Source organism: Trichosurus vulpecula, chromosome 5 (assembly GCF_011100635.1).
Source record: "Trichosurus vulpecula isolate mTriVul1 chromosome 5, mTriVul1.pri, whole genome shotgun sequence".
Taxonomy (NCBI): Eukaryota; Metazoa; Chordata; class Mammalia; order Diprotodontia; family Phalangeridae; genus Trichosurus; species Trichosurus vulpecula.
The window spans coordinates 290,196,017-290,215,847 of record NC_050577.1 but is presented as its reverse complement, the minus strand read 5'-3'; the positions used below and the strand labels follow the sequence as shown (position 1 = coordinate 290,215,847).

At 42.0% G+C, this 19,831-nt stretch overlaps 1 protein-coding gene across 2 annotated transcripts in view; it reads right to left on the bottom strand.

Moving 5' to 3' along the window:
• Nucleotides 1–1,453: 1,453 nt before the first annotated feature.
• POLR3B (RNA polymerase III subunit B) overlaps nucleotides 1,454–19,831 on the bottom strand; it is a 138,752-nt gene continuing 120,374 nt past the window's right edge. The window contains exons 25-28 of one of the 2 annotated variants that reach the window (XM_036760385.1): nucleotides 16,005–16,171; nucleotides 13,852–13,965; nucleotides 10,729–10,902; nucleotides 1,454–1,858 (exon numbers count right to left, since the gene is read on the bottom strand). In XM_036760385.1, the coding sequence (XP_036616280.1) occupies nucleotides 1,729–1,858; nucleotides 10,729–10,902; nucleotides 13,852–13,965; nucleotides 16,005–16,171 (585 nt within the window). In that variant the 3' untranslated portion in view covers nucleotides 1,454–1,728. The remainder of the gene's footprint in view (nucleotides 1,859–10,728; nucleotides 10,903–13,851; nucleotides 13,966–16,004; nucleotides 16,172–19,831) is intronic. The other variant, XM_036760386.1, reaches the window with a different exon arrangement.

Genomic DNA, 19,831 nt, shown 5'->3' with positions numbered 1-19,831 from the left:
TGTTCTCTCTCTTGTTCTTCACAACAACCCTGGGAGGTGCGTGCTATTATCATCTCTATTTTACAGATCAGGATACTGAGGGTTATGGGGTGAACTGACTTGTCTAGGGTCACACAGCTACTGTGTGAGGCAGGATTTGAATTCACGTCTTCCTGATTCCTATACTTTTTGTATCCCCAGCACCAAGGACAGTGCCTGGCACAAAGAAGACACTTAATAAATGCTCATTAAGGTGGACTAAAATGAAAATCTGTGACCTATGACAAAAGAGAAAAGGTACAAATCTTTGGTGAGTTCCAAACTGCTACTGGTACTGCTGTGCATAAAATCTAGTCGACAAGATTTCAGATTACAAAACTAACAGGAGAGATGGCTGCTGCTTCCAGATACTTAAATGACTGGCATGAAGAAGAGGGAACCGATTTTTGCATGTTTAAAACATCTGTATGTGAGTTATCATTACTATGGTTGTTTTGAGGGCCAAAAGTAAGGACCAGTGGGTGAAAGCTAAAAATGACTCCCTCTCAACATGACCTCTGTAACGAACTCTTGTCAGCCTGTTCCCAAAATCAAAGGGCCCTTAGTAGGGAGTGAACTTCTTACAAGTAGAGAGGCTGACTCACTATCCATCAGGAATGTGTAGCGTGGTTTTATAGACTAGGTGGAGGAGGTTGGGCTAACATCTTCCCCAACTCTAAGACTGCAAGTTCAGTAATGATTCATTTATTTAGAGGCCAGCCTTCCTACAACCTCAGCTCTTCTCAATTCTCTGGAAGGGAGCCCTCAACTAAACGAAAGGCCTCTGAACACCCACAATCACCATAAATGATGCTGGGGATCTAAAAGTGACTCACTTTATTGAAGCTCCCAGTCAACATCTCACTGATTTATTGCTTAACACACAATTTTAAAAACAAAAAAAACATTATTGAGATCTTTTGCTTTTATATCACTTTTATTTCTTAATACGTCGCTCCTCCTCTCCTCTCTGACCCCAGCAAACTAGCCCTCATAGCAAAGATTTGAAGAGAAACAACCAATATGTCGATTGTGTCTGACAGTCTAGGCAATATTTCTCTTCATTCCTAGACACTCCTAGGAAGAACACATTTTAGAAAGGTAAAAAATCTTTTTACAAAAGAGGTTTTGGTACTCAAAACATTCATTTTCACTTAGAGGGAAAATTCACCTATGTGCAAAATCACGTTGGCCCACTGATGCTGAACAAAATATTGACTATATCTAGTGAGTGTGTAAGAGTTACATAGTCTCCTTGTATTCCTGAATACATGAAAAGACAAAATGAACTCCCCCCAGTAGGGAAGTTCACAGCTTCCACTTTAGAGGAAACATCACAGGTTTGATTCTAAGAACAAACTGTACACAGTTTAGCTCAGTTCATTCTCCCACTCTTCTTCCCAATAGTGGTGCCTTCTAATAAGCAAACTCCAAGTCTTGGTAACATAAAGGAATCTTTATTGATCTAATATGTTGCTTCAGTTTTTTTTTTAAATCACGTACTAAAGTGTTTGGGCAAGTTTGAGAATATTTCTCTTATCCTTTACTGTACAGAAAAACTCCATCAGCTTAAAAAAATTGGCAGGTGAAACAGCCCAGGAAATTCCTCAGGGGTCCCGATTCTTCCTCTCCACTGCTTTTTATCCAAGCCTCTCCTGGTGAATGGACGGGCCTCTTGTTTTTAAAACTAGACATATTTTACTTGCCTCTTCACTCATTGTACTTGGATAGTTTTAGCCTGGGGATGATGTTCATTGACTGCAGTTCTTGGAAGAGCAGTTTGCAGGCATAAGGGATCCGCAAGGAAGACACATGACACGACGATTTGCAGTAATGGCACCTGAAGCACAAATCAAAGCACACAAGGTCGGGGTCTGCATTAGTGAGGAGGCAAGGACACATTAGACTTTTAAGAGAGAAGAAGGCTTTCCACCCAGTTTTTCCACCACCCTCTCTACTCCCAAAAGTGTTTCTTTACTGTCCAGTACAGAATACATGAACAGAAAGAGAAGGGCTCCATAAAATATTTTTAAAATGGTTTTTATTTTTAAAAATAAATTTTGATTTTTACTTTTTGGATTTCTTTTACTTTTTGCATTTCTCAATGTATCCCTTCTACCCAGAATGCCAAAGAGGAAGAAAAAGAAAACCAAAAGTCATTTCAGCAAAACCAGCCCAGCCCCTGAAAAAGCCTGTCCTAATCGACAGTGTTTCACAGCCATAGCCCCTGCCCCTGCAAAGAAAAGAGGGAGGCCCCTTCTCGTCTCTCTTCTTTCCTGACAATTTCCCAGCATTCTACTGTCACTATCTGGCGGCCGTCATTCTCCCAATGTGCACCATGGTGGCTGTTGTTGTGTATGGCATTTTCCAGGTGCTGCTTCCTTCATTTTGCACCTATTCATGTAAGTCTTCCCATGTTTCTCTGTATTCATCAGTGTTTCTTTCTCACAGCACAGTCTTATTCCTTTACATTCAAGCAACACAACTTAACTTTAGCATTTCCCTATTCAATGCCCACCTAATTTGCTTCTGCTTCTTCTTCGCTATTACAAAAGTGCTTCTCCAGATACTCTGGTGTATGTGGGACATTTCTTTGTATTACTAGCCTCATAGGGGCAAAGATTTGCCTATCAGTGCACTCTCTGGGTCAGAGTGGGCCACTCGAGTCACTTTCTTCACATAATTCCACTGCCTTCTAGAATGGCTGGACTGCTGGAGTCCTGAGTCCTGTCTTCATCATTGATCACATAAAAAAGCCTTTCCAGTTGGAACCAGAAGAGGTCCAAAGACCTGGGTAGAGTTGGGACCCAAAGGAAAATAAAGGTGTGGTATGCAGCAATTGAGATATGGCAGAAAGGAAGTTAACCTTCTGAGAAATCCCTCCTAAACTATGGCAGCCTTCTTTGTAAGCTATGGAATAAAAATCACTAACTTGAAAAATTAGAGAAAACGGAGCAAACAGCAGAAGAAATTATTTGCCAACATGAAATATTACAAAAGAAACAGCACCAAACAAACCAACGAGTGAGGAGTTATCAATATTGTTACTTTTACTTGCTGGTTTATGAGATAGTTTTTCAACATAATCTACATTTATTTGCTAAATGTTCTTTTTATTAAAGCTAAAATTCACCTCAAGTAAAGGGTCAAGTCTAAGTAAACAGAACAATATAATGAACTTAAGTTTTTAAACTCTTATTAAAGGCTGGAGTTCCAACTTTTACCTTGGACATATTTTTTTGTCTAACTGTTCAACATCTCTGTTCATGTTAATTTTAGCATTCTAACAACCCACAGAATGAGTAACTTCATGAAAATTTCTTTTCCATATTAAGTCAGGGCTAAAAAATGAAATTATACACTAAAAAACCAGAACAGTAGGATGAACTCACAGCTTGCATACAATAATGCATTAGTGTGCCCATTTGTACACAGTATTTCCAACACTGACCATTCTGTTCTTTGGTCATCTTTGTCAATTTGCTGGGTGTGCATGAAACCTGAAAACTGTTTTGATTTAAATTTCTTGTATTACTAGTGAACTAAAGCATTCACAGTATTGTTAAAAGTTTATATTTTTTGAGAACTGTTTATCCATATCCTTTGACCATTTATCTACTGAGAAGTGGATTTTTGGATATTTCTTTTGACTGGCTATCTATCTTAGATATAAAACCCTCATTACGTACAAATATTTGATGTCGTTTAGTTGTTTTTTTCAGTTGTGTCTGGCTCTTTGTGACCCCATTTGGGTTTTCCTGGCAGAGACAAAGGAGTTATTGGCCATTTTCTTCTCCAGCTCATTTTACAGATTAGGAAACTGAGGCAGAGTGAAGAGACTTGGCCAGGGTCCCAAAGGTAGCAAGTGTCTGAGGCTGGATTTGAACTCGGGTCTTCCTGCCTCCAGGTCCGGCATGCTATCCACTGCACCACCTGACTGCCACAAATATTTGATACGAAGACTTTTTTCTAGTCAATTTCTTACCGTTTTCTCCTAGTTGCATTAATTTTAGGTAACTGAAATTACCTAATTAATCTTTTATAACTGCCTCTATCCCTTGCTTGGTTAAGAATTCTACCTTTAGTTATAGTAGTAAAAAGTATCTGATCTGGTTCTCTTCTAATATTTTTTAAATGGTATAACCTTTAGTATTTGAATCATGGATTCATTTTGAGTTTATTATGGTACATGGTATAAGGTGATGATCTAAAACCGAATTTCTTTGAAACTGCTTTTGAGTTTTCCAGAAATTCCCACCAAACAGAGAATTCTTTCCCAGGCTTGGAGGTTTATCTTACAGTGAATTGAGTTAAACTGTATTCATACAATTTTACAGATTTAACTGAAAGTTTTAATCACTGAAATGACTTAAATGTTTCTTCGTTTTCAGATTTTTCCTTCTGAAATTCACTCAAATACAGTGCCATGAATCCTTTCTGAAATTACTCTCTCAATTCATGAGAATTGGAAATTTCTTGAAATTTGGATTTATATTACTGAGAAATATTTCAAATCTATTTAATCACTAAATACCAAGTAATTATGTACTCTAAATATAGGCTGCAGCCCTATCCTAGAGGAAATTATAATCTGGAGAGAAAAAAAATTAACTCAACAACTCAATTATGTGGAGAGAATGTAATCTGGGACTACATGATTTCCTAGTGGGCTTGAAGTCTGAATATTCCCATGAACTTTTCCTTTCTCTTTCCCCTGCCTCAGCAAGCAAAACGACACAGGCAAGAAAACCTCAGCAGCCACTGGTCCAACCCAGGCCTGGATGGAATCCCCAGTGTACCGTATCTGACCATGGTCCTCCAGCTTCTGCTTGAACATCTCCAATGGAAGAGACCATCATTTCCACAGGCAGCCCCCTCCACTTGTCATCAGGAAGGCTTTCCTAACATCTGCTCTCCACGTGCCACCCACCATTCCTGGCTCTCCTCTCTGGGCCCAAACTAGGCAAGTCTAATCCCTTTTGCATACGACAGCTCCTCAAATACTTGAAAGCAGGCATCTCAGGTACTGAGTCTTCATCAAGTTCAACATCCCCAGTCCTAGGACAAGAACTTATTGTTCCATCACCAATCGCCTAGGGGATATTTCAAGTTGTGTGTTCTGGAGACGTCTCAAATCCAATCTGTCTAGAACTCCTTCTCATTCTCTCTCTTTTCCAAACCTGCCTTTCTGCTGAAGAAGCCGCCCTTCTCTAGTCTTCCAGGTCTGGCACCTCTGTACTCTTCACTCCCCCACACCACTCCATGGTGACTCCATTGCCAAACGCTGCCATTTCTGCTTCCATGGTACCTCTCCCCCCGGAGGCCTTCTCAACCCTCCTGTACCGCTGCCTTCATTCGGGCCATCAACTTTGGCTAGATGATTGCTGCAACCTCCTAGTGCCCCTACCCTCCTGATCCCTCCTACTTGGTGCTACCAGAGTAATGTCTCCTAAGCAGAGATCTGACTTCGTGACTCCCCTACTCAATCAAGTACAGAGGATAAACTATTAACTCCTCTGTTTGGCAATTAAAGTCCCAAACAACCTGGTTCCATCCTTTCTAGCTTCACTGGGCATTACTCTCCCTTCCACATACTGTGATCCAGCCAGGCAGTGCAGCGGGCAGGGCACCAGGCTTGGAGTCAGGGAGATCTGAGCTTAATTCCAGCCTCAGACACCAGCTAGGCGACCATGGGCTGCTTACTTCACCTCTGCTGCTTCTGTTTCCCCATCTGGAAAACAAGGATAACAACACCTACCTCCTAGGGCTGCTGCGAGGCTATAATAATCATTAATAAAGCACTCAGCGCAGTACCTGCTAAACAGATCACATATAACACTCCACCTAGGGTCCCTCGCACTAGATCTCCCCTGTGCCTAGAATGTGCTTCCTCTTTTCTTTCACTTTGTATAGAGTTCTTTCTTACTTTAAGATGCAGCATGAACAGCGCCTTCTCTGACCTCGGGTGCTAGCCACCTCCCCCCTTAAACTACTTCATATACACCTCTATTCATATGCTTTGTATGTATGTGGACAGATTAATGGCAGTGGATGTGAAACTGATAAGCACAATGGGAGGGAATGGTCCCCTTGCCAGGGCGATCCTAAGACCACTCTCACAGGAAGCAAGGGGGCCAGTGACAAGACAAATGAAGTATTCAGTCCAGAATCCTCAGGTGCCCCAGTAGGGCAGTGTCTGCTGGGGAAAGAGACTTCAGGAGACAAGAGACCACTCTTGATGTTTCTTTCAGTAGATTTCTCTAATATTCTGAATTTTTGGTCTTCTTCCTAAGAGATACATCTTTCCATTGCCACAACTTCTCGCAGAGAGGGTATTCATGAATGCACACAAAGTTAATTTTCATCCACTGTGTAGTTTGTACAGTACCTAGCATGGCACTGGACTCCAAAAAAATACTTGTCAAAGGATTTTCCCTTTTTTCCGCTTCCAACGATAGATGTGGATTTACTTACTTTGCTATTTTTCCCCTTAGATCATATTCTGAACAGAGACCTCTGACACTTGATCTCAATTTCATATAAGAAATTATACGTCTGAATTGGTCTAGGTCACTCGGTAACTAAGTCTAATCTGTCCTGTTAAAAAGGAGTCTCTGGTTTGTTGACACTTCTCTATTCTTCTTCTACAAAACACATTATTCCATGCTCTCAATCCAAGGAAATTTATTTGCAATTTTCCTACACACATTCGTATAATCCAAAAAGCATCCTGATCCCAGCAGCTGGAACAAGAAGTCCACCTCTGCTGACAATCTTTTCAAAATGACCTTGTGCCCCTCAATGAATCATCCCCAAATGTGGACCTGTCTGTCCACATGAACACCGTGAAAACAGATGGCTCTAAATCTGAAGGCAAAAGCAAAAGCAGGACTGTCATTTCACAAGAGAAATTAAACCTTCCCTATTAGATATTTCTCCTAATAGGGATTTTTTTTCATGGCCAGTTTTCATTTGGGCCCTTTCTTTTTGTGACTCCTGCCCCCATGTCTTCTGGAGAACAAGTGTTGCTGTAAATATCCCCATAGCAATGCCTCACTAACGTGCAAGTCACTGACGAAGGGCTGGTGAGAAGATCCTCAGTGGCTCTAATTGCCTGGACTCCATTGTGCTCCTCATTAAAGACCAGCTTTCACCCACCAACATGCTCGGCCCCCTCCCATATCAGGTACAGCCAGGCTGCAGAAATGACAGCATTGTTAGATCCCTCAGCCAGAAGGCAGCTTCACAAGAAGCCTGCTAGGAGGCTAATGTGGACGAGGTACCTTCCTTCTTCTCCCAACCATAGCAGGAACAGATTCCTGCAATCCCCTACAGCATATTCAGGCCTATTCAGCTAGAGACGAGATGCTTGTCTCTGCCACCTGATTTAATGCTGCATCAAAGGCCAGTCAGTAGAACACAGACCACAGAAACTACAAAATACAGGGTCTGCTAAGGAAGAATCTACACAAGTATAATAAACCAGGAGTGTCAGATTTAAATAGAACATCTTCTCATAATCTATACCTGCACCTTTGTGCTTTCCTGAAGAGCAAAGCTATAGCACACTCCATGTGAATCAGACTGACTGAGCTAAAGAGGAAACCCTCCATGAAGCTTTTTCCTCCTACCTACAGCACTGACCTATACTCCCTTTCTAAAGTTAAATTATAAAAATCCTGCATCGAATCAGAAGGGACTGAGTCACTGCGGTCTGTTCCCTTGCAAAGACTGTAAAAAGTAAACTGAAGGTATTCTCTAGCTTGGTCCTTGAGTACATTTCAAAAGATGAATAGATATCCCAGCACTGAAATAAGCCAGAAAGGCCCCTTCTCATTCACACACCAAATAGCCAAGACTTACTCCCCAAATACTCTCCCCCCAACTGCACAATCCGACGAAGATCATCAACTGCAGCAAGCTGACTTCCTCCAACCACGACGATATGGCCTCACTGGGGGCTGTCCTCACCTCTTCCACCTAGGCAGAAAGGAGGGCCTTAACAGGAAACAGCGGCCACCAGGTTCAGGGACTCTGGGCTGGGCAAAGACTCATCACTGTGATGCTTGGGCTGCTTTATTCAGACAGCAGGAGACTGTGATGCTACCCAGTGAGAAGCTCATCAAGCTGTATTCCTCAGGGTTCCTTCCATGTTCAGAGGGCTTTAGATTTGGTGCCACAGGGATCATTTGATTAAGGTCTCTCATCTCGCCAGGGAAGAATATGAAATTTTGAAAGGGGTGCTTAAAATAATTAGAGAGGATGGAAGTAGGTGCTGGGAATCGAGGACAAATATGGAAGAATGGTGCAGCCTGTCAGAAGGATGTCTGGAGCACTGAAGTTCAGATGAGGCTGGTGGTGAATACCCAAAAACACTTCGTGGGTACCCAGGGGAAAGTGAAAAATCCGAAGAGGAAGGGGATTATTGGCTGGGGGTGGCTGGAATAATGACAACACACAGCAGAACTACTTAACTCTCGATTTACTTCTGTTTTCTCTACTACAGAGAACCATCTTTTACTCAGAAGGGAAGGATAAAACTGGTATACAAGCGGCTGAAACTCAAGATAAGTGAGAGGGTGGTAAGACACCCTGAACTGCTCCAGTGAATGCCAGTCATTAGGCCAGGCAGAATGATATTCCAGGGGACTAAAAGAAATGGAAAATAAGAAATGCTGAATCGTTACCAATGACCTCTGAAAAACTGTGGAGAACGAGAAAAGTACTCCAGAGCTAGAGCCAGGCACAAGGCTCCTTCCTCCTTCCTCAAAATAAGGAGGAATGGATTCTTCAAAACAGACACCAGTGAATTTGCCTTTGGTTCCTAGCAGAATTTTAGAAAATAATCAGAAAAGCTGTGGGCTCTGGGAAAGGGAGGCCGTGACCATTAAGAGGCAGTTCACTATGGAAGGGTGATGTCACACTAGTAGGGTCTATATTATGTGACTGTCAGGTGGAACAATGATGGCTCCTGAGCTTGGAGACGAGAATTTTTAGCAGGCTGTCTTCTGTATCTGAAAGGCTGTGATGTGGGAGAAAGATCAGAATTGCTCTGACTGATCCCAAAGGGCAGATTAAAGGAGAGAGGTTTAGGCTCCAGATAAGTAAAAGCTGTCTGACAACCAGAGCAAGACCCCAGCGAGGTGCTGTCTTGGATGGAAACTGAAGCTTCTATCACTGGAGCTCTTAGAGCAGAGACCAAATGACCCCGTGAAGTAACTTCCAACAAGGAAATTCTGTGAATTGGTTTGCCCATGGTCACATGATCCTGGCAAAGCGGGAACCAAGGTCCAGGCCTGTGGCCTCAGGGCTCCTTCTGCTTTTCTGAAGAAGATTCTTAAAATCCAGCCCAGGTAAGGGGAAGTCCTGCCATTAGGAAGCAGGAAAGAAGGGGAACCTCTCCAGCTTCCTTGTCCTCATGCACAGAGTCTCTGATCTATGCTGGATGCTTCTTGCTCTATGTTACCACTGAGTCAGGAGAAAGCACTGGTCACCTACCATAGAGGAATCCATCCTGTGGTTAGGAAGTCAAACAAGTACTTACTGAAGGTGAACAGTACATACTAAAAAATACAGCTAAGCCTTAGTTTACCTCTTGTGATGTTAACTTGTAGGAAACAAGACAGATCATCATGTAGTTAATAACATGAATATGTACAGATAAATACAAGAATTACAAACATTTTAAAAAGTGGTAAATCCAAATTGTACGAAATGAATGTAATAAATAAGTAACTGTACATAAGGTAATTGTATTCAGAGTTAGACAACAGGAAGAGGAAGACAAATACAGAAAGGCCCAATGTGCACCAAGATAATGAGTAATACTTTTGTGGAAGCAAAATTTGGGGGAAAAAATGGGTGCTCATTGAGTGGGGAACAGCTGAACAAACTGTGGTCTATGAACATAATGGAATACTACTGCAATGCATGAAACAAAGAACATGGAAAATTCTAGAGAGACACAGGCAGACACGTATGGCACGGCGCAGAGGTAAGAAGCAAAGAGATCCGTAAGGACAATATGAGCGATGAATATAAGTGAAAAGAGTACTGACTGCCGTGACTCAACCACCCCATTGGCATTTATGAAGCCCCTGGGAGGCATCGGGGCTCTGAGGAGCTGGAATGACAGAGAGCAGAGAAGCAAACACTCTGGGGTCAGAGTCGGCCACTCACACGGGTCAGAGCTGCTTGAGAGAAGGGGAAAGTCAAGGGGGCCTCCCCCATATGTACACAGCCGGGATGACTGTGGTATAAAAACAAAAGGCACCAGGCTGGTCCCGGACAGAGCCGTGTGCAAACCTCTGAAGAACGCTTTCCAAGCTGCAAGCACTCAGGGTGGTTAATTAACGAGCAGTGTACAACTGTTCACTCTGTTGTGCCTGTCTTCTGGGAGAGCAGAAGCTCCTGGAGGGCAGCAGATGCCCTTGCTTTTTCTATCTGCGTCTCTAGCACGTGGTGAGTGTTTAATAAATGCCACCTTATTCACTTGTTCACTTTAACACCTTGTCCACAACATTATCACGAGAGGCTGTCAAATGACTTGTGGTTAGCAGATACATTATTATCTATTTAAAAAAAAGAACCATAGAAAGAAAGAAAATGGGTAAAGGTCTGTTGGGTGAGAGACGTTAAAAAGGAGGGGCAGGGGAGCTGATCTAAAGGAGGAGAAGGATGAGGCACAAAATACATATGGTATCAACTTACCAGCCAGAATATCCCAGAAGGCCGCACTGCCCACAGACATCTACCTCAAAGGCATCACTTGAAATCATTAATCTCTCCAGCAAAAGCATGCTGGCTCCATAACCGATCAGGCAGTCACGTTCCATTTCTCCAAGACGCAAACCACCATCGCGGGACCGGCCTTCTGTGGGCTGCCTTTGAAACAAATCATTAGACAAATGTGATATTTGGGTTGAAAAGATCTCAAACTAGTGAAAAAACATCACTGGATAAAGAGTCTAAGCGTCTTGCTGAGCACAGTTCCCCCCTATTTTAAAGATAAAAGAAATAGAACAAGCCAGATAAACTGAGCCTCCCCAAGTTGTTGCCAGTGCTTGCAGAAGAACGGACCCAGGTGAAAAGAACCTGTCATTTAGAAAGGTGAAAAATTGGGGAAACGCTGAGTAACAAATCAATCTTCATGACTATACACATCCATAGATAATTTAAAATATACAAAATGTACCATCACCCATATTGAAGGGATGAGGAAAAGAGGTCCAAAGAGATCCCCAAAGTCACCCAGGTCCCACAGCAATGGACAAAGCTGGGTCCCAAACCCAAGCTTTCCATCCCACTATTCCACCCTGGGCCCTTCCTGAGCACATCGACCTGTCACGTGTTACACATGCACAGATAACTGGGACTGGCATACTGCATTTCTCATTGAGGTCACTAAATTATTTCGAAGTATTACTATAAATCAGCTCAGGGGAAGTCTGTCATGGATTACTGTCAGAAATAAAAGTTTTAGTTGCAAATAAAAAGTGTAGGATGCTCTCACAATTCCTGACAATTTCTGAAAAACAACTAAATGGGGCTGAACATATAGACATGTTTCATTTGAAGGCATGTAGCATGTCGTCCTTCACATATCAAGGGCATGTTAGTGACTGGCTATCAGTAGAGCACAAGGTCATAACCCGCCCCCGCCCCCTCCTCCTCCCCAAGTAGTGGAAACAGCTTCATCCAGACTTTCACTCATCAGCCCCACTTCTGCCTAATCATGTGCTTTGTGAGGTGGCTAGCTGGGCTAAGAGCACAGGCTGTGGCTACTGGACAGAGTGAAACCAACTGGCCCATACTTGGCAAGATCTCATTCAGTACTTCTTAACCTCTGGCCCCTGGAAGGCCACAGTTACTGCACAGGATCTATCTCATTATAAGCAACTGTCCTATTAGAAGATTGAAAAATGTTTCATTCAAATGTGTACAACTGTCTCAAATGTACGCAGGGACTGCTGGAGAGAATAAAGTACATACATTTAGAAGTGTCTCTGAATTCACCGTAGTTTCTTGTCGCTGCATTTTTTTTTAATCAAATGACAACAAGAGCACACCACTGTTAGCACGTGGGGGTCCCCCAAATGTGAGGCTATAAAAAGGTTCTTGGAAATGTAAAAGGTTTGCAACCACAGCTCTAAGAGAGATAACTGCCCAGAGTTTATCTGTAAGGAAACTTTTTTAAAAAGCAGGAGTACTACAAGTAATAAATAACTTCCCCCTTCACACAACAAAACCATACCTAGGCAATAAGTGCCTTGACATTTATGTTGCTCTTACATAGTTTTTGACTGTTGTAACTTATTTAAAGGGAAGGAAGAACATCACAGAAGAAAGAGACAGACCTGACTGCATCAGGGTCTCCTTGCAGGGAGTTATGGGCTTCAGAATCTCAGCTTTTCTCCCCGCTCTTGCATCTCCAGAGCACATGTGTCTATCATTTCAATAGATGTATGCATTTGCTTTATATTAAAGGGTCAAAGGATTGAGTCATCCACACCTCTTCTATTGTAAAAAACAGCTGCTTCATTTTCCTCCCTCCTGTTGCTGTAAAAAGACTGAGCATATCATGCAAACAGTCTTCAATAAGGAACTGAATTTAATTGAACTAGGCTATTAGCATTTAAAAATATGCTGTGTAACTGAACTTCTGATTAATGGGTAATACATATTCCTTGAGTAATTACACTGCTGAATAGTCACCATGGCCAGAGAATTCACCCCAGAATCCAAGGGCTGGGATGGACACCTGAGGATGTTGAGTAGAACCCGGGCCCAAACAAGGGCCCCTCAGATGAGGCCCCAGAGGGGTCCTTGTGCCCTGGTGGGAGGAGACAGCCCCCTGGTAGGAGCTGTTTCCCTGATGTTAAGTCCTTGGCAGCCTCCACCTCTTCTTACTTCTGCCCTCCAAGGTCAAATGGGACAAGTTTACTCCCTTTTCCATATAACAATTCTTCAACTACTTGGAGACAGCCATCATGCCCCTGCTGGCCTCATATCCTGGCTCCTCCTTCCAGTGATGCTCATGTTTTCTAGTCTTCATCATCCTATCTGTTCTCTTCAGGAGAGCTTCCATTCTGCCCACGTATTCCCTGAAATGGGTCGTTCAGAAGCGTACAGAGAACACTGTGAAGTTACCTATGAGAGTATTCACTTCCTGCCATTCTCATTAACCCCTCAGATTTTTTTTGCACCTACCGCAGATCTGTTAACACTTCATGGCCAACCTATCAGAAATGTGCCTCTTTTATCAGCTACCCTAGGCCTTGGATAGAAAACAGTCCGTGTGACACCAGGACTGTACTCAAAGCCCTTCTAGCTCCATATCATGTGCCCCACTGTGGACTGCACAGGTATGGCCAGTCACCTCACACTACAAGGCATGGAGACAAGGGTAAAAAGCCTCGTTAAAAGACCACAGACAACATCAAGAGTACTTCTTTTCATGTGTCCATGTAATGATCTATTTTTTGAAATCCTCTTCTTACTTATTCACCCTTCTGTGATGGCACCTACCCATCTAGCCTGAAACAAAGCACGCGTGCACGCACACACACACACACACACCACCTTTATCAACACAACAGCACAAGCCTGGGAATTTAACTTGACTCTGAACAGAAAAGTGAATTCTTCTCTGAGCCCTCAGGTAGCTCTCCCTTGTACTTCACCTAGGCATTTATCACTGTCTCTCTTGGGTCATAATTACTTACAGATTCATTCTTCAAAAGCATGGCATCACTGCTATATCTGAATCCTCATTCCCTGACATGGTCACGTCCATCCAGCAGGCGCTTAACAAACATCCTTAACCTGAATTACCTGGTAAGGACTGCACGAGGTCCCCGTGCTCTGGCATGCATCTTATCCAGCACCATATGCTTCAGTTTCTGATAGTACACAGGTCCAAAATAGATATAGGCTTCCAAAGGTTCCCTATGAAGAAGCAGAGATTTTGGTCCAAATGAAAGACATCCTAGTCTAGCTTGAGAACAATGGCAAAAGCTGGTCTTAACTTGGTCACACAGAGGTCTGTGACAAACTGAATGGATGGTTTATGATTTTCAGTCCTTGAGCATGTAAGGAAGGTTAAGCTAGTGACAGGCTAGCCAATAAGCTAAAAACGATCCACAGGTTCCTTTGAAAGATGGCGCATAATATAGGTAACTAGACCCCAGGGGCTTTAAATTGTGGGAAGGAAAGAGAAACTGCTTGGCCCACAGAGAGCAGAGCGAGGACTCATGAGCTTCAGGGAAGCCAAATTCAGCTCAATGTATGGAAAACCCACCTAATAAAATAGGCCCAAATGGAAAGGCCTGTCCAAGGTCATAAAGGTCTTCAACCAGGGACGAGGTGACTGCTGGCGAGCCATCTGGTAGAAAGAATTTGAGGTGTGGGTAGGAGCAGGATCAGATAACTGGGGAGGCCCCTTCCAATACTGAGATTCTTATTTTTCCATCTGCAACAAGGGTAACTACATTAGATTGTTTTTTTTTTTTTTTGGACTACAGGTGATCAGGGTCCTTTTGCCTTCAATGCCTCTAGGAAGCCTCGTTTTCAGTTCCATGGGTTGGAGGATGCTGGGCAGGTGAGCAACATAACTACAAGCAGTTCACGAAGAGAGAGCCCTTTGAGACTTACAAAAGGCTCTCCTTGCATCAACTGTTAAGAGGTAGGAAGTTGTGTCGGGGTTACTACCCTCACTTGTACAGATAGGGGAACTGAGGCTGAGACGACTTAAGTGACGTTCTTGTTCATGGTAACATTACTGGTAAGCAGTGGAGCTGAGATCTGGATCTGGATTACCTCACAACCGAGTCCGCTGCTCCTTCTACTGCTCCCAGTTTCTCTAAGCCAATGGTCCTCATGGTGGGGCCCGGGGACCAGGGCATCTATGAGGTCAAAGCTATTTTCATTATAATACTAAAATGTTTTGAGAGTATAAGGGACTGTTGAGATGAAAAAGTTCAAGAACTACTGCTCTAAGAGAGTGCTATTCCATCAGCAAACAATGTATTCTACTCAGCCAACCTGGACAGCAGCATGCTGGATCAGAATGTTTCAGATTGCCTGGGTGGAGGGACAAAAGGATTTCCAGGATCAAAATGCTGTCCATGCACAGAGGTGCTTTTGAAGTAGATATACACCTATCTAATTATCCTAAGATATTTGCTCTAACATTTCAAGTATTATCCTGGAAAAAAAAGAAGAGGGCACTTAAATGACATTTTGATGTATGGTCTATACAGATGATGATTTTAAAACATGCTTACAATGTTGAACAATATTGATCAGGATTCCATATTTATTTAGCATTTTCAGGGTTTTGGGGGGGGGGCAGGGCAATTGGGTTTAAGTGACTTGCCCAAGGTCACACAGCTAGTACAGGTGTCAAGGGTCTGAGGCAGGATGTGAACTCAGGTCCTCCTGATTCCAGGGATGGTGCTCTACTCACTGCGCCACCTAGCTGCCCCTATTTAGCATTTTCAAGTCTGTCAAAAGCAGTAAAAACCAAGCAATGTTTTCACATTTCCACTCTTAAGAGATTTTTCACTAACATTCAAGAGATTTAAATGCTTAAAAGAATAGTATAAGTTTAAGCTCCCATAATTTTATTTGGCAACTGCTGTATACATAAACTTGTCATAAGTTGTAATGTTTTCCAATTTACTGATGTTATACTATTTAAACGTTAAGATTTTCTGCCCCTTAGTCGTTCTCCGTAATCTGAAAATACATTCAAATGCAACAAGAAAGTCTAATATTTAAAGACTTTTGCGAAATGAAGAATCTTTTGGAACGGGAATAAGCATCTTTCTAGTACATGTTTTCAAAATGTGGATTTCTGCTTATTGAAAGGGTGATACATATGAACAAAATTAAGGAAATGAAATCTACAGAAGTTCCCCTGCCCACCTCAACAAGAACACCCCACTTCCTTCAAAGGGTTTCAGTGCAGGCCCGAATATGCTTACCCAGTGATGCCAGATGTTACATAGTCTTTTCCCAAGTAGTTATAACCATGACGAACAAGATCTTCACACACATCCTTAACTTTGCTGCCTCCGAAAGCTGTCCCATAGTGAAACTTGCCGTCAAGCACTCCAGCCTTCCCAGCCAACAACTCAATCAGTTTTCCCACCTGCATCATGTAAACAAATCAAATATTTCCTGGATTCGTGTGCCTATACAGGTCCCTTGTCATACCTAAATATACAAAGGCTCACAGGACATTCAAGAAATCAAATGTCAAACTCAACTTGGCCTAATACTATTGAGCGAATGTGTGTGCACATGCCTGCGCATGTGTGTGTAAATCATAAAAACGATATGCATATTACTTATAAACACAATTATTCACATATATAAACATATTTTAAATCAGCAAAACAATCAAGTGGACTTCTGAAGTTTCAATACACAAGAGCATCAAGGATTTATGATCATGTAAGCATTGGAGTAAGACAGGGGACCTTACCTGGACAGAGATGTTCCTAAAATATGCAGAGTAAACAGAATCACATTTTGAATCAATGGGGAATGTGTCTATCTAAAAGGGATGCCTTACAGTGAGAACAAAGAACCTTTCGTCACTCAACAGTAAACATCTATGCTGTACAAAGCAGAGCACTAAAAACGCAGGGTGAGCTGCACAGTCTGGACCTTCACGGCGCCTACAATCCACTGAGGGTGTGTAACACATACACAGGTAATGAGAACACCAACTAATCCGGGCTTCACTCGGTACCTCATGTAATAATGACTCAGGCATTTAATTCACGCTTACTTCTTAGAATAATTTCATTTTAGATTAAAGCCACCTGATAGAGATTGAGCACATACCCCAGATCACGGTCCCTTGGAGAGCTCTTTGTGTTGGGTTAAGATAGCAGTAAAAATGTCCAGAAATTCACACGAGACAAAATTTAAGAAAGGAGGTAATAATAGCAAGCACTGAATTTGGCATCAGAGGACCTGGGTTCAAATCTAACCTCAACTGCCTGAGACCAATCACTGAGTTTCACTTTCCTCATTTGTGAAATAAGAGGGTTAGATTAAATGACCTTCTAAGGTCCTGTCCAGCTCTGAGTTGAGGCTTCTATACATTAGGGGTCATAGTGTCAGATGTCTATACACAAAAGTACAAAATACGGGTTATCAAGCAAAATGATTTAGAAATCTTAAAGAACATAAAATGTGACTTCCTAGGTATAACTGGGATTTGGTATGCTAGGACTCGTTCCCAGAATATGGCACCGGAAGGGGTTATATATTTTAACTAAATAGGACACATAAAAGGTTAGGTGGAGGAGAGTTAAGTAGATATACCCATAGGGGAAAATCCAGGACCAGAGGGGGAAGTATGGAAGAGAAGACTGAAGTAAAGATCGATCAAAACTGAAACAAAAGCAATATTGTCAACAGGCTAAATTACAGACAACCCAAGCAAAAAGAAATCGGTGTGGTCAGGAAAAGCATCAGAAACCTAACAACAAAAGCATGGTGTAGTGGTGATGTAAATTAAAAAATCCATACACCTGTTTTAGGTTCTTTCTCTGATAAAAGTTAAACAATTACCAATTCTCTGGCTTGTCTTAAGGATAATTTGACATTTTTAAAAGGCCAAGGAACTACTGAGTGGGAAGGGGAAGGAACAACTGATATTCACACCCTTAATTTGTACAAAAGGAAAGAGAAAATGATAGGAAACTGGATGGACCAGGAAGTGACGAATCCAGCTTAGAATGTGTGCTAAAGGGAGAGAAACCAGGTACAGTCTGACATGGACATTAATTCTACAAGAGAGAAGGAAAACTTCCAAGACTGATATACTGATGGCATGAAGAAAAACAATCCCAATGAGGAGAAAACAGAGGAGTTGTCTGAAGAGGCTGATATGGATACAAGAGAACTCAGTGACCAACTTTAGATTTTAAACGGCAAAAGAAGGTGGAAGGAAGAGCAGAAAACCAAATGTCAGTATAAAGGCATGGCATCAACCTACAAGGTCACTGACAGAAGAGATCAAACTCAGCTGTCTTCAAGCATCCATAGACTTCCACAAAATCACTGGACTTATTTGGATCAGCTCACAGAGCCACAATGGATTTGAACTCAGATTCTTCTGACTCCAGGGCCAGTGTTCTGTCCACTGCACCCCCTAGCTGCCCCCAGGAAAAAGGTCCTACCCAATCCAGCCATCTAAGAGTAAAATAAGTGGGTACAGGTGGTGGTTGCTCACTATGCTTCTTCAAACAAAGGACAAACAACCACCTGTTAAGCGTCTGGTAGGAATTTCTTTTGGGGGAGCAGGTTGGGACTGAAGACTCCTGAGGTTCCTAACAAAGCCGAAAATCTGTGACTCGATTCTCAAGTACTGACAATGTCTACATACTTACTTCTGGGGGAGATGAATGTGAGCGTCTGCACAAAAATCTCTGTGGGTTTTATTTGTTACCTTTCACAAAGCCAGAAGTAAAGTCCAAGGCACCTGGTTCCTGCTTCTCATGGGCCTTGATTTTTGCTTTGGCCAGTTAAGATGTATGAGTAATATTCATTAAGTTCATGATGTACATTCAAGCAAAAGATGCCTCCAGGCTATTGGGTAACTTTGACATCCTGATTTATTATAAGTAAATGGTCATATTATTAGAGCACTATTGTTCATTTTTTAAAATACATTCTTATTGATTTTTGATTTCTATGGAACCTACATTTTTCAATGTAGTCTCCTCCTACTCCCTTTGAGACAGCCATTCTTTATAAAGAGTAAAAAAAAAAAAAGTAATTGAACAAAAAAACCAAAGCATCAAAAAAGTCTGACATCCTCAGTGTTTCACACCCACAGATCTTGACTTCTACAAAGAATGTGCACAAGTGTGTTCTCTCTCTCCTTTGGGGCATAGAGTGGTCATGATAATTTTGCAGCATTCAGTTGGATTTTTTAAAATTGTCATTGTGTTGTTTTCCTGGTTCTGCTGATTTTTTTTTTGTATCAGTTCATGGCCTTCCATGCGTCTTTGTATCTAGCATGTTTTCATTTCTTAAAGCACAGTAGTAACTCGCCATCCTGTTCATACATCACTCCTTGTTTTGCCATTCCCCCAATCAACAGCTGAGAGTCACCTGTTTCCATTCCTTTGGCACCATGAAAAAGGAGCACTGTCTTTTAAAATGGACATTGATTTTTTTTTTAAAAAAAAAGCTTTTTCTGTCATTTTCAAAATTATGAGAAAAAATATGAGACTCACATTCAGGGTTCATCTTTGCAAAAGTGATGGGAAGACGAGAGGGTGAATAAACACATCTGACAAAGCATGGACCTATTGGATGGCATGGAGAGCTTAAGTCACCTCTTGGTTTAATTAAAACAACAATATTGCCTAATTTTTATATTAAAGAGTATGTGAGAAAGTGTACTCATAGTTTCCTTTGACAATGGAAACAAATTAATTACTTTTATGGGGTAAAAAATGCCAGAGGTGGGTTGGAAGAGGCAGCATGTTGAGCTCAAACACTGAGTGAACCAATAGGCTCTCACTGTCTGACAGTGATTAAAGGGGCACGTCAATAATCTTCAACTGACAAACAGGTTAAATCCTAAAAGCCTATTTTTCAGTCACATATCTGGAACTCAGAACACATTTTCCCATAAAGAAAATGTAGTTAGGTCCCCAAATTAGCCCACAAGAACCGGTTCAATCCACAACATACTTGAAAGCTATGGCCAAAAAGAAATCCGCCTGGCCATCCACACTTGGAAAATAAAGTAAATGGAAAACCACATGTTGCTTGATTATAT